General features: G+C 40.6%; 1 protein-coding gene across 4 annotated transcripts in view; it reads right to left on the bottom strand.

Moving 5' to 3' along the window:
• The window catches only part of LOC127628691 (netrin-G2-like), a 68,015-nt gene extending 52,503 nt beyond the window's left edge, over nt 1–15,512 (bottom strand). For all 4 annotated transcript variants that reach the window (XM_052105484.1, XM_052105486.1, XM_052105487.1 and 1 more), the window contains exon 1: nt 15,140–15,512. In XM_052105484.1, the coding sequence (XP_051961444.1) occupies nt 15,140–15,361 (222 nt within the window). In that variant the 5' untranslated portion in view covers nt 15,362–15,512. The remainder of the gene's footprint in view (nt 1–15,139) is intronic.
• Nucleotides 15,513–16,257: the final 745 nt, after the last annotated feature.

The following is a 16,257-nucleotide window of genomic DNA, read 5'->3' as shown; positions in this document are numbered from 1 at the left end:
TGGTCGTGTGTCGGTCTGCGTGAGAGAGAGAGAGCGGTAAGGCTTGTCACCTGTGTCTTGTTGTAGTGATACGGAGAGAGACATTTAAAGGGATGCCAAGTGTCGAGAGGGACAGAGAGATAGTTTACGGACATGTCTGTCATGTGTGTTTGTCTTTTGTTTCAGTTTATTATTAAAATATAATTTATGTTGAAAAGCCGGAAGGATGCCCGTCGCGGAGTCCTCGTCACTACCCAGGAGAGCGCCGCTGCCATCCACCGGAGGAGGGAGTAGACCGACCGCCCGTACGCGGTGAACGGCCTCCATCCACGAGGCAAGTGGGGACTGGACTCCCTGACCGCCTGGAGCGATGGAGCCGCTGCCAGGGGCGGAGGAGAGCCCTGCCATCCCCCAGAAACGCGGAGGGGTCGATGGAAGACCGACACACGACCACGCCCCCCCATGCCACAATGGCATAGTTTAATTTTAAATAATAATTAAATACTATTAAATGATTTACAATGCTTAAACAAACATAATAATATCATCAGTTGAAGTAATAGTATTCAGTGTGTTTTGATGGAGAACCAAAAATTGAGAATCTTTAAAACTATGAAAGCATTTATTTAATCTTGTGGATGTTCCTTGTTTTGTTCACAGCTCATACTGAATGTTAAAGACCAGTTTATGTAATGTGACCTGTCCTGATTTTTAAAACAGCTGTTAAATAAAAAGCTTAAAGGGAAAAAATAGAGTAAAAAATTAATTTTGAAGAAACTGAAAAAAGAAAGATATTGAAGGACAAGATGCATCGTGAATCGTTTTATAATCGAATCGTGAAGCCAGTGAAGATTTACACCTCTATTGTGCTTCATCTGAGATTTTGTCAACTCTTTTGCAGCCTTTTATTACTATTTTACTTTTAACAGTCTAGTTAAAAACTTGCAATTGAACATTTCTAATGCCTTACAGTGGTGTAGTTGACTGAAAGTCACTATTTACAATGGCTACAATCTCTAACTAATTGAACCACTCCAATATGCCATTGTAACCTGTCACAAGATAAAGACTTAAATATAAGTTCAAAATATCGGGCAATTAATTTTTACAGACCGTGGTAATTTCCGCCATAATTTTGCATCGTATATCTAGCTCCTTTTTTATACTTTCAACTTTATTTATTTGATGTACTCTACATTTATAACACAATCATTTGTGCTTTGTTCCCCATAGCATTGATTACAATAACTAGTCAGCACTGCTGTGATGGGATTTCAAATGCAGCTTCAGAGGGAGTGACAGTACACTTGGTGTGTTTGTCTCTTCTGACTGTAGTAATCTATCTCTATTTATTCCTCTTTTGGAAAGTGATGAAGAAATAATAATGGATTTTTTTTCTCTGTTGGAGCAACTGGGAATGCCAAAATAAGATTTACTATCATCTATCGAAGTTTACCCAACTATAGTTTACTTACATGTTCCAAGCCCAGACATGTGAAACAGGTCCATCGATTATAGCTGTAACTTTTGCAAAGCATTGCACTCAAAGAACTCAAAACACCTGATTCTACATTAATTATGTTCTGTACTACTGTCTGACTCCATTATCTTCCTCTAGGATGGGGGTTTGTTCTGTAGAAAGGTGTAACGTTGCCCTCTTCTCCAAGATCACATTACCACTCATGTCTTACAGACCTCGGTGCTGCCACTCATTTCTGCTGAACATAATGCTATTTCCTCAAGATGCTCTCATCCGTCTCCCTCCATCTCTCTTGTAATCCCTCTTTTTTTCTCTCTCCTCTTTTTTTTCTCTTGCTAATGTTATTAGAGAGAAAACCTCATTCTGTGTATTACAGCTGTCTGTCTCTTAGACACTGTATACAGCAGACAGACTGGATCACACATGAACATCTGACCTGACTAGAACATCTGCGTACATATGCGTTCAAACATACAATCGTGTACACACATGCACACATAAACTCTGACCCCCAATACTGTAGTTGGATTAAGGAAGAGAATGTTAGACAGAAACCTTTAACCCACAAATCCACTGAAACCCAACCCTCTGACACACTTAATGGACTGTTGGCGTGCCTAGGGGTGTGTATTGTGCCTTGTGTGTTGTGCATTGTGCATCTGGAGTGTCTCTTTGTGTGTGCCAGGTTGCATGTACACAAGGGCTGGGTGATAGGATGATGTTATCGGATATCAACGATGCCTTACAAGTCTCCCGATGTCGATTTCAACACTCATTGACAGACAATGATCAACAATATTGGTAAATGGAAAAACCATGGATCTGGGAAGTCGCCAGATATATTAAACAGTAGCCCAGGGTATGAAATTTGCAACTACCACCCAACAAATGCTACGAGGCTGAATCCAGCTCCTTCTTCGCAAGCACCTCGTCCAAATGCAGGTTTTTTCATGAGCGGGTAAGTTTGCTCCACTATCCCAAACAGTTGGCTATACCCGCAAGACGTCTTGGAGTAATACATGACAAGAAATACTGTTAAACACAAAGACACACGCTAGAAAAAACACACTTAATTATGTTTTTAAGAACAGAAAAAGAAAAGCCGTCAATGTCCGTACTGTTTGTTTAAAGGTGTATAGAGGGAGAGTCTCGAGGATGCACATGTAAAGAGTTATCACTCTTTCTTCACTGATTCAGTCATCTGAAAACTGTTTGAAAGAATAGTGTATTGTATGAGAATGCTGCAATTGACTTAAGACCATCTCAGGAGGTGCTCAAAGTTTAGTTTGCTTTATTTCCATGGATCATTTCGTACTTAACATGCATAGTGAATGCAACTCAAAATCAAAGTAACAAAGACAAAAGTGATTAAATCACAAAATAATACAAGACCACATTTACCTTGAACCTAAAACTGAGTTCTGTTTCATGTTATTTAGGCAGCATTAACTGAATTCACGAAACGCAATACAAACACAAATTCATGAACACATTTGGCAGCATTATTTAGGTTTATACCTAATCTAAAAACTGGTGTTTTCTAAGCACAGACAAAGTGAAGTAACTAACTGTTTTGAAAGTAGAAACGATGTGGGTTGTGTTGAACTTTCTATAGGTAATGGTTTATTTATTTATTTTTTAATATGATGATTATTATAATTATAATCTCTACATTTATCATTTTCTTTAATTCTTAATTTTTAGGCTATTAGTAATTTCCCACCAGCCTTATTCCTAGACGAATACTTGCATGATTGCAAATGGAGCTGTTGGAGACGGTAAAAATATATATATATTTTTTTCTCCCCTTTTTCTCCCCAATTTGGAATACCCAATTCCCAATGCAATCTAAGTCCTTGTGGTGGCATGGGTGGCACAGCATGAATCTCAGTTGCCTCCACGCCTGAGACCGTCAACCCGCGCATCTTATCGCATGGCTTGTTGAGCGCGTTACCGTGGAGACATAGCATGTGTGGAGTCTTCACAAAATTCTCCTCAGCATCCATGCACAACTTACCAAGCACCCCACCGAGAGCGAACCACATTATAGCAACCACGAGGAGGTTACCCCATGTAACTCTACCCTCCCTAGCAACCGGGCCAATTTGGTTGCTTAGGAGACCTGGCTGGAGTCACTCAGCACACCCTGGGATTCAAGCTTGCAAACTTCAAGGGTGGTAGTTAGCATCAATACTCACTGAGCTACTCAGGCCCGCGGACACGGTGAACTTTTGAATTTGGGAAGATTTTTTGGATCACTTTGTTATTTTAATTGCTTTTTCATTTCATTTAAAGTGTAATTTGAATTTATAAACATCTTCTGTTTATAAGTTTCGTTTTTCATGCTTCAATAAATGTATTTATTTATAAAGCAAAATAAATAAAGCAAAAATATTCAATGACCCTCGGAAGGGGTTTGACGATATAATCGATATATACATTTTAGGCGATTATCGATTCAATATTTTTACATACCTCCTAGCCCTAATGTACACATGCAAGTAAGTGTATTTTGTGTGCTTGGATGCATGTGCGTGCATGTATATTTTAGTATATGTTTGTATTTTGATGTTTGTGTGCATGTATTTGCATGTTTGCATTTATCAATACATTTCATGTGCCTCCATGCATGTATTTGCATTCTTACTGTACATGTGCATGTGTGCATGCTCTTGCTTGCATACATGTGTGTGTGTGTGTGTGTGTGTGTGTGTGTGTGTATGTGTGCATGTATTTGCATTAATATGTGTGTGTTTTTGGGTGCTAGAATGCATAAGCCTTCCCTTCCACTCTATCCTCCTGCCCCATATACAGTAAACATACACATACACACATATACACACACAGCCAAATGTTCTGGCAGGTGGTCCACATCACTAAGCTCCTAGAGCAATTATCCATGTTGGAATTCCATAGCTGCGACTACAATCAGCATGATGCTGGATCCCTGTCACAACATCCACATTGCAGCCTGATAAAACCAACTTACTGGGACATTACATCACTGTTAAACTGGAACTGTACCTTGTACCACACGCATCCCATGCAATCAGTTAGATTACAACATCAGTATTGTATGAATGTTCCAGATTTAATACAAGTTAAGCTCAATAGAAAGCATTTATAACATAATGATTTGAACTTGTCCCTCATTTATAAAAAAAAAAAAAAAAAAAAAGAAGCAAAGATTGTGGTTACATTAATGCACTTACAATGGAAGTGAATGGGGCCAATCCATAATCATAAAAAAACACTGTTTTAAAAGTATAGCAATAAGACATAAACTTTATACATGTTAACATTATTCTAATATGATAAAAAAAAACTCTGCTCTGCATGATTTTAGTGTGTTAAAATGGCCTACACCATTGGGTTACCATGGCAACAAAGTTGCGATATTGGATATAACTTTACCCTGATAAGGTTAATAAGTGATTTTTTTCACACTAAAATCATTTAAACACATATTTTATTTACATCTTCTGGCTGTACTTTTGAAACAGTGTTTATTTTAATGTTTATTGACTGGCCCCACACACTTCCATTGAAAGCGCCTCACTGCAACCTCTATTTTTGCTTTTGATTTATAATAAATGAGGCACAAGTTGAAATTCTGTTTTGTGGTAATGAACATTATGCCACAAATGCTGTCAATTGAGCATAACTTGTATTAAACCCGGAATATTTCTATAATCTCCTCTTACTGTCTTTGTTGTCTCTCTGTGGATTCATACACCTTTATTACTGTGTGAGTGTGTGTGCATGTGTGTGGGCAGGTTTAAGTGGTTTACAAGGACTTTGTTTTAGGTTATAAACTGATAATTACCATAGTATAATGCTATAGATGTGGTTTATGAGGACATTTCTAGTGTCCACATAATCTTAAAAAGCGTGTGTGTGTGTGTGTGTGTGTGTGTGTGTGTGTGTGTGTGTGTGTGTGTGTGTGTGTGTGTGTGAGTATGTGTGTGTGTGTGTGTTTGTGAGTTATAGCTGTCTTTAAGAAACTGAGAACACAATGTGAGCTCCATTCAGTTTATGAGAACATCACAAAAATACAACCCTCGGAGGAATACATCCAGAACTGTAAGATCTGTTCCAAACTCTAGTGAGCTGCCTCTACAATCTACCTAGATAGCTTCCTTCTAAGGCAACATCCATGCCGAAAGGAGCATCAAAAGTGACTGATCTGCAACCATAGACAGTATAGGACGAGACGACTCACTGATATACTAATGAATTGGAGAATTCATAATAGTGTTGGAATGGAGGTCCAGGATACATTGTTAAAAGAGCCAATCACCTTTTTGATGGAGACATCAACATTTCATCGATAACGTGCATGCACATTAACTGGACCAGCCTGAAAAATAGTGTTTTTAGCATTACCTGAGCAAAAGAATCTTATGATACCATTGTTGTCAGATGTTACTGCTGATTATAAATATGTTATTTGATTGTAATCTTGACCAATGTTCTTGGAGATTTTGGTCTTTCCTCATTCAAGTAGACAGGAGCTGTACTTGCGTAGTGAATACATTACTAACATGCCCGCTGAGTGGCCTGACTTGCCAGGGACTTGAAACTCTTTCCATGGGTATCATCTACATTACTGTGAAAGCACTTAGAGACTCGACTTATGGGATGGTCATTTCATTCACTCACATGCAGATGATGGAGAGTGGAAATGTAGCATATATGTGGAAGATCTGTCACTACCGTCCACTCAAACGGAGCAGCCATGGCCATCTGCCGGGGGACGAGGAGCCCGGCCGCCTGGAAGCGGACGATGGCTGCCGACCGCTAGGGGAGAAGGGACTCCTAACCGACCACCTGGAGCAGTCAGGGCCGCTGCCAGGGGCGGAGGAGTCACCTACCAGTCGCTGAAACGTGGCGGGGTCTGAGACCGCCGATCGCGAGCGGGGAGGGGCTCGCTGCTGACCGCCTGGAGCGGGAGGTCTGCCTCCGATCCGCCCGGAGAGGCGCGGCTGTCATCCGTTAGAGAGTGGAGGAGTGGCCGAGGAACAAGCTACGGCATATCGGAGAACTGGCGAGTAAGTGGTTTTTTTTTAATCTCTCTCTCCTCTCTCTCTCTCTCACTGCTGCTCCGCGTTTAAATTTTTTGGGGGTACTACACTGTTACAGGAAGTACCCCCCTATTTAATTATTTCTGTTTTCCTCCCCTTGTCCCCTCCCTCGTCCAGGTAGACTGGGATGACCTGCCGGCAGACGGGGCAAAAAGGCACGTCCCTCCCCAGGGAAAGAGGGGGGTGTACGTCATGCCGGGCTCCCCTGCCTGAGAGAACGAGGGAGGAATGTGGCAGGGCGGAGGGCGGGGCCGGGTCGTGATCCTACACACCCGGTCCCTTATCAGGCTAATCAAGCCTCCGATAGGGATAAAGGCCAATTGTGGACGGTGGTGTGAGAGAGAGAGAGATCGTTTACGGACATGTCCGTCATGTGTGTGTTTGTGTCTGTTTAAGTTTATTATTAAAATATTATTTGTATCGTCAAGCCGGTTCTCGCCTCCTCCTTCCCATTGAACTCCTTTACGTGACTGAAGCTAATGTTCTGCCTAACATCTTCTTTTGTGGTCCACAGAAGAGAGAAAGTCATACTGTTTTGGAACAACATGAGGGTGACTAAATGATGACAGAATTTTCAATTTTAGGTAAACTTTCCCTTTAATTTCATAACCTATCAACTACCGAAATACTGTATATTATTCACTCTGGTAAATAGTTTGTGTAAATAACTTTTAAAGGAGCACAGCAAATAATAGATTAAATCAACGCACCAGCAAACAGAAGTGCCAACAGCAGTGTTCACCTGGTGTTTCGGCGCAGGTGTGAGGCATGAAGTGTAAAAAAGCAGGTGGAAAATATATTGCAACCACATTTCACAACACGATCCAGTGAGTTGGCAAGAAATTAAAAAGCAGTTCCTTAATAATACATTTGGAGCATCAAAAACTTCTTGCGGACACATTAGTCTTTTTGAAATGAAAAACTTTGAGGTCAGAGCTTTTGGAAAGTTTCTTCATAAGCATTCAGCATGAACAATACCAGTAATATCTCACACCGCCTACCATGTGATCAATCATTTTCATTGTTATAGATATTACAAAATACAGAGCAGACAGTTTGATAAGTAGATTGGAATATTTCCGCTATTGCTTTGTTGCCACTATTATCCAGTTTAAAGCAGTTTTACGCTAGTAAACGCATCATATAGCTATTGTGCTATGAATGAAAACATCTTACTCAAACATAACTGTCAGGAAATGAAAACAGCACTCCAATGCAAACTTGTACTATTATAAAACATTACCATTGTTTTGGTTTGTCTATATTATTACTATGGTTTTACCATTAAAATCATGCTAAAATTTGTGGTTACTATGATTTTACTATAAATAGCATTGTATTTGCGAGTACAATTGCGAGTGAATGCAAAGGTTTTTGTGAAAGAATGCAACTATTTTAGAAATTAAATACCCTTCATGTCCTCTAAGCAGCTCCGTAATCCAGGTATTCTATGTTTCCAGAACATTTGAACTATATAGTTTAACTATACTATACTAGAACTATGCATATATACTGTAAAAGTAGTATGGTGTATGCTATTTCAAACACAGCATTAGTGAAGTGCAGTTTGAGAGTGTGAAGGATGTCTCCTTCCTTCGATCATTTCTCTCTTTCCTTCTTCCTGTTTATACCCTTCTCTCTTCTTCACTTGCCCCTTCTCTCTTTCTCTGTCTCTCTCATTTCTATTTATAGCACTGGCTCATTTGTGCCTCTAAATCAGAGAGCACCATAGAGTAGCGGGAGTTTTTTTTTACTTTCATTCACACACACTGAAACACCCATATGTTCTCACGTTAACACGTCTTATTGTTTCATGTGCATCGTGGCTGTGTGCTCTCAGAGACTTGCATGCATGAACAACACATGCCTGTTTAGTGTGAGTATGTGTGTCTATGTGTGCTCCTTTTTTTAGCTGAAGTAAGCTTCGATTCGATCCTGTCTTTAGGGAGCTCTCTCTCTCTCCTTATCTCTCATTCTCTCTCTCACTCTCTGTCATTTTCTCTTTCCATGTAATACTAACAAGCTTAGAATAGAGCACTTGAAAACAAAATAAAACTATGGCATAAACTGGGACAGACACAGGGATATGCATAGGAATAAAGCCTGCAAGCACTTACACAAGAGCAGCAAACAACAATAGTATCGAGTGACATATGCTGCGAAATGTGAACAATTAGAAATATCACACTGTTATGACTTAATAAAAAAATAAAGCTCAAGATCACTGACAGTTATGATATCATGTGTTAGTCTAGCATATTACACACAAACTCAAAGCAAGGCTATAATATTTCATTTCATTCCAAAAGTCTTCTTTAAATCTGTGCGTGCATGTAAGCGATTTATAAGCGGGCATTTTCAAGTGCAGGATAATCGCCTCAAGCAAGCCATCCCGTCTTTCACCAGACCATGTTGACATTACTTACGTTAATGTTAATTCTGCACATAACATTTGTATTATTAATGTTTTTTTTTACCCTGCTGACCTAGAAGGCTACTGTATGTGCAGACCGCTTAACTGGTTGAATTATCTTTTGTTCTGTGTGCATGTCAATGTTTAGAACAATACATTTTTTTTCCCCTTTTTCTCCCCAATGTGTAATGCCCAATTCGCAATGCGCTCTAAGTCACATGGTGGCGTAGTGATTCGCCTCAAGCCGAATGGTGGAGGACGAATCTCAGTTGCCTCCACGCCTGAGACCGTCAATCCGCGCATCTTATCGCGTGGCTTGTTCAGTGCATTATCGCAGAGACAGATGGACTTCACGTCATCCACCGTGGCATCCACGTACAACTCACCATGCACCCCACCAAGTGGCGAAGTTACAGCGAACACGAGGAGGTTACCCTATGTAACTCTACCCTACCTAGCAACCAGGCCAATTTGGTTGCTAAGGAGACCTAACTGGAGACACTCGGCACACATTGGGATTCGAACTCGGGCACTCCAGGGGTGGTAGTCAGCGTCTTTACTCACTGAGCTACACAGGCCCCCCTAATACATTTAGGGGGGCCTAACAGCTATCATATTAGAACATTGGCTAACTTTTCAACGCATTGTTTTCTCTCGTAGGTTTGGCTTTCCTGTCAATGATGTTCTTACCGGACCTAAAAGACCCTTTTCAGCAGAATTTAGTGCCTGTGGCTGTTGAAAAAGATTAAGTATTTTAAATTGGTTGCATAAACACACAAAGTTTTTTAACTTTTTTCTGAGTGTTTGTTACTTTCTAGACTAGTCGACTCCAAAATTTACATTTAAAAGTCAGTGAAATTTGTCATTACGCACATCCCTAATGCAAACAATTAAATGTAATGCCTCACAAGTTATGCGCTAAAGTAAAAGTGTTTAGATGTCATAAGTTAGCATTGTGTTAGGAACAGGGTGAAAAGAGTTTATAAGCTTAAAATCTACTGTTTTACTCATGATATGTGTTAAGGAGAATTGTAATTGTTGTAGCGCATCTAGTGTTTATTTCACCAGGAACGTGGTGCACAATGAGCGACACCAAAATCATTTTGCAAACATTTTGGTGTAATGTAGTATCGGGATTCTCATAGATTCTAAAGGATGATAACAGATTTGTCATTTTTGGGTAAACAATTTCTTTCACTCTCTCAGATACTTTCACCATGTTGCAGTTCTTATATCAGTTTGCAGAACTTGGTTTCCTCCCCTCTTTTTCTCTTTCATATGAGTTTGTCACTTTCTTGGAAGGAGACACACTAGGGAGGATCACGTCTGTTATAAAGTGCTGACTGTGCCTGCCTGCCCGCCCTCGTCATGTCTAGAATGTAAAAGGGAAACGTTTGGGCACGCTGTGGACGCCTGCGTGCGGGGCCATTAAGGACCTCATTAATATTAAAGACCTTGGGACGTCCTGAGGAACATTACAGAGGCCAGTCCATTAGCAGAACTCCAGCAGAACAACTAAAGTCTCAAGGGTGTGTTTGTGTGTGTGTGTGTGTGTGTGTGTGTGTGTGAGCGTGTATTTATCACTTTGTGGGGACCAAATGTCCCCATAAGGATAGTAAAACCCGAAATTTTTGACCTTGTGGGGACATTTTGTTGGTCCCCATGAGGAAAACAGCTTATAAATCATACTAAATGATGTTTTTTGAAAATGTAAAAATGCAGAAAGTTTTCTGTGAGGGTTAGGTTTAGGGGTAGGGTTAGGTTTAGGGAATAGAATATAAAGTTTGTACAGTATAAAAACCATTATGTCTATGGAAAGTCCCCATAAAACATGGAAACACAACATGTGTGTGTGTGTGTGTGTGTGTGTGTGTGTGTGTGTGTGTGTGTGTGTGTGTGTGTGTGTGTGTGTGTGTGTGTGTGTGTGTGTGCGTGTGTATGGGCACTCATTTAAGGGGATCTTAAGGGAGAGTTCACCCAAAAATTCAAGTTCGGTTATCGTTTAGTCACCCTCATGTTATTCCAAACCAGTGTGACTTTCTTTATTCTGTCAAAATCAAACTGAGAAGTTGAACAGAATGTTTACGCTGCTCTTTTTCATACTGCAAAAGCATGTTGTGAGCAGATCAAGCATCTTAAAATTGGTCCATATGACCTGTATACTACATACAAAAGCTTTGTGTGAGGAACAAACAGATTGAAGTCATTATTCACTGAATATAGCGCACAAGTCATATAGACTACTTTTACAATGCTTTTTTGTCCTATATGTAGCTTGACAGACCTTGGTCACAATTAGAGGATGGATACCCGAACCGAGCCCGACGGGACCCGACGGTACCCAATGGGCCGGGCCGGGTTCGGACCCATATTTTGAAATGACGTTCAGGTTCGGGTCGGGCTCGGTCACGTCAGCGCGATAAGGCATTGAACATTTGAAATTTAAAACAGCTTATTATAATGTTTAACTGGATGCAAATGTTTATTTTTGTGATTAAAATAAATGTAAAATATTACCCTAACATCCATCTTCATGTGTGCGGAAATTTGTTTATGTTGCTGTGACAACACGCAACACGTGCGTGCATAATATTGCATATTCGGCTACATGTGGCTGGCAGCGCAATGAACCTGGATTAGCCTAAACATTGAAGGATGGATTATGTGAATAGATCCCATGTTACAGTTTTATTAGCCACACAGTTTTCGAGAAAAATGGTAAGAGTGATTTTCATTTAAATAAGCTGCATTTGTATTATGTTAATGTTTTGTTCTGTTAGCTTGGCAATTTTTGGTAGACCTAGCTTTGTTCATTTAATTTCAATTGGCTATTTGTTTGGGCCTCTTGTGCGTGCCTGTGTTCACATGCGCTTTGTTGGCCGTGTGCGGCGCACGCTGATGCGTTGCGCACATCTGTAAACATTACCGGATGCCTTCCAGTTGCTAAATAAAAGTGGGCTTTCTACACAAACAAACGTACGTGTCATTAGTATGAGAAAAAAAACTAGATTTTTAACTGTGTCGGGCTCGGGTCGGGCTCGGACATAAATATCTTAATGACGTTCGGGTTCGGTTACTGCCCTGTCGGACGCGGGCCGGGCTCGGACAGAAAAATGCGGCCCGATCCGCAGTCTGGTCACAATATGCTTTCAATATTTGGAAAAGAGCTAAAAGTTCAGTTTTTTGTGCCTAAGCGTCTCCTTTTGTGTTCCACAGAAGAAAAAAAGTAATATTGGTTTGGAACAACATCAGGGTGACTAAATGATGACAGAAATGTAATTGCTGGGTGAACTATTCTCAGTCTGAGAGAGAGAGAGAGAGAGAGAGAGAGAGAGAGAGAGAGAGAGAATAGAGTTGCCTAACATTAAACAGATCACTGACTGTTAAGTGTCTGAAAGCTGTGTCCATTTCCGCATCTAATAACTGTCTGTATTTTCAGTTCAATCATCATTCAGGAGCTCCACTGTGAAAAGGCTCAACTCCTCCAAATCATCTGTAATAAACAAAGTTTGTGAGTGTGTGTATTTGTGTATCTACTGTATGTGTGTTTATGCATGACATTGCAGTGCCTGGATAATTTGATCTGGACTAATCAGTGTTGTATTACCTCTTTTCCCCTGACACTAGTATTTGTTTAAGCTCTTGTACTCTTTCCAGCCTGCAGTCTCCACTTCCCTCTTCTCTCTTTTGCCTTCCTTTTGGCCATTTTCTTTTTTCCCTTTACTAAGCCAAGCATCACTATCACTAAGACTTATACCTAAGGTTCAGAATTTCAGAACTCAAAATATTAAACTTTGTTACATAACTTGCACCGCAACTCTCAAAATGTACAAATCTGAAAATTGATTGAACTGATTCACTGATATTGACTAATATTTGCATCACTTCAAAGTCAATATTTCTTATACCCAAGGTGGACCTCGTAAACACGTGACCTCTGTGCCTTTGAGAATAACCCGCTGACCCTGCAGTTAACAAGGCGATCTTTGACATCCTCCCATTCCTCTGTCCCTGCACGCCTAACTCTGCCAATAATCCCAAGTGGGTGAGCAACACCTCGGCCTTCTGCTGTCCATGTGTGCTGACCTCAGCAGCATTTTTTTCTGCTGTGGTCGGTGACCTGCACGGCGGATCCTGCTCAAATTAACGCTGCTTCAAGACCTACGCCCCCATGATGGCTGTTGGTTGGCACCATGCTGCAAGCACCGATTGTTTTGCGTGAACACCACAGCTTCGGTCGAATGGGTTCAGAGAACAAACTGTAAACCTGTGCAAATACATCCACCTGAGGTCCCTCCAAACTGGTTACTCATTGTACTCTGATTATTACACTACCACCCAAAAATGATCATTCTCTCATCATATACTGGGCCTCAAGCTATCTTTTCATGGCTTTCTTTCCTTTGTGGAACACAAACGATTATATTTTGAAGGATTTATAATGTGTTTTTCTCCATGGATCCAACATTTTAAAGCTCCAAAAAACACATAAAGGCATCATAATGGTAATCCATATGTCTCAAGTTCTCACCCGAAGCAAACAGACCATAATGTAAGTCCTTTGTCACTTTAAATCTTGACATCTATAGTTAACTTGACATTCACACACGTACTTATGCTTGAAGCATGAACAGAGTGCTGTACACAAGCCAGACACAGTGTTGCCAGGTTTGCTGTTTTTACGACCATCTATGCTATTTTGAAATTATATAGTATATATATATATATATATATATATCCCCGGTTGCCAAAAGCTTGATTATAAACAGTAGAAAATTAAAATACTACATCTTATTGATATATAAAGATACAGAGATTGGGGGGGCCTGGGTAGCTCAGCGAGTATTGACGCTGAATACCACCCCTGGCGTCGTGAGTTTGAATCCAGGGTGTGCTGAGTAACTCCAGCCAGGTCTCTTAAGCAACCGAACTGGCCCGGTTGCTAGGGATGATAGAGTCACATGGGGTAACCTCCTTGTGGTCGTGATTAGGGGTGCTTGCTCTCAATGGGGCACGTGGTAAATTGTGCGTGGATCGCGGAGAGTAGCATGAGCCTCCCGCGGTGTCATGCGCAGGATAAGATGCCACGTGATAAGATGCGCAGATTGACGGTCTCAGCAACTGAGACTTATCCTCAGCCACCCGGATTGGTGAGTAACTCTCCTTTAGAGTAAACAAGCCACCACGAGGACCTACTAAGTAGTGGAAATTGCATTTCAAATTGGGAGAAAATGGGATAAAAAATTACAAAAATATACAGGGATTGGGCACCTGGCAACTGCGTGAATCATCGAAGAATCACTGTCTTGAATATTGTCCTGTGCTCCAATCGGGTAGGATGTCAAGTTTATAGTGAATAAGGATACACATTTTGGTCTGTTTCTAACCCAAAACAATCATATTACTTCAAACGACATGGATTAAACAACTCGAGTCATATGGATTAAATTTATGATGCCCTTATGTGCTTGGACCTTATTTACATAATGTTGATTAGCACAAAAGATTATTTCCTCTTGTCCCTCCTTTAAACATGTTAACATGATTTGATTGTGATAAAATCACTTACTAACCTAATCTGTGTAAAGTTAGCCAATAAAATATGGTGATTACAGGGGTTTTGTTGTCATGGCAACGTAGTTGTAATATTGGATATAACTTCACACAGATGAGGCTAGTGAGCATCTTATCACACTAAAACCATCCTAATGTGCCTCCACTCATAGTATACACATAGAAAATAATATGCAAACGGTGTCTGGATGGTAAATAATTTCGGTTGGATTTTCGAGGTGTGCATCCACACACAGTTTTAGAGAAATATTGCTTTTATCACTTACATTTGGAGTTTGTGATGGCTTCAGTTGAAGCTTATGAATTGAAAGTGGCAAGGAATGTGATGCCCTTTTTTATGTATGATCTTGGAACTTAATAATGCTAATGCCTATATATATGCAAATACAAATGTCAGTGAGTCGGCACACTGTTGTCGATCCTAGGGTAACAGAACTTTCGGAAACAGTATGCTGACTTCACGGGTGATAATGTTGGGATGTTTGGGGAATTTCGATTTTTTTGACTTGGTAGTATTTGGTAGTAGTACCCAAAATATTAATAACTGCCTCTTAAGTAAGTTTATTAAACCTTTTTTCCAATGCACCACAATCAGTTTAGAAAACTCACCAGCGTGCAGAATCTTTCCGGCGGGTTCCCGCAAGTGATGCCCGGTGGCTCAACCTGGATGCGCATGAACTCCTTCATGAACTGGGATTTGGGTTGGCACGCATAATGCTCCCACATGGCACCTTCGTCCGTGCTCACGAGCGACTTGCACAGGTCATACTGGCCTCGGGCTCGCGCCAGTAGGTGCACAAGCAGGAAGAGGAGCCCAGCGCATGCACGCATGGCAGTCGCGCGACGGAGGATTTCCGTGGGTCCAGAGAAACAGGAGTGGGACCACCGTTGGTACAGCGTGGTGATGCTTTAACATGTAACAGCAGCACCGGTGGTCAAGTTAAAGCATCCCATAACCTCACCATTGTCATGCTTTGATTTTTTCCAGAGAAAAATTTAAATCTAGGAAAATATGTGCATAAAAAGTGTGTTTATAATTATACGTTTGGGGGGAATCCTTGTAAATTGAATTTATTGAGTTGTATGTCGTTTGCACTGCGAGGCCAAATCTTATTTTTGTGCGCTTGGACACTGTCCTGATGTGCTTGGTCAAAGATGCTGATGCTTTCTCTTGAACCTACATCCATAGCAGATCCTTGTGCATGCCGCTGCAGAGCATATTTACAAGCTAGATCGAGAAGAAGGGTGCGAAACTCAGAAAGCAAGAATCAGAAATAGACGTCAAGTTCCATTCTTTACTCCAATATGACTTCAGCAGCCACTGTCCAAGGTCCTGAAATCAAAACACAGACAATTTAGTGCTCAAAATCTTTCTTGATGTCAGCCAGTTTTTCAAGTGATGCTTTTTTAGCTGACGGTCTAATCTGCCACTTTGAGAGGACTTCGAGGAAGGTGGTGTATATTCGATATCATGCAGATATTGCACACTCTGTGCTGAATGTTGCATTAGTTTCCTAAAGTAACCACATTTTGATTATGTCAATTTCTCTGCAGTGTATACAGTCTTAAAGGAATAGTACACCCAAAAATTGTAAATCTCTCATCGTTTACTCACCCTCATGCCATCCTATGTATGACTTTCTTTTATATTGTGAATACAAATAAAGATTTTTAGAAAAAATATTAATGCAAGTGAATGGCCAGAACTTTGAAGCTCCAAAAATCAC

The sequence above is a fragment of the Xyrauchen texanus genome, chromosome 35 (genome assembly GCF_025860055.1).
Source record: "Xyrauchen texanus isolate HMW12.3.18 chromosome 35, RBS_HiC_50CHRs, whole genome shotgun sequence".
NCBI classification, from domain to species: Eukaryota; Metazoa; Chordata; class Actinopteri; order Cypriniformes; family Catostomidae; genus Xyrauchen; species Xyrauchen texanus.
Note: the sequence above shows the minus strand (reverse complement) of the source record. Positions and strands in the feature narration are given on the sequence as shown.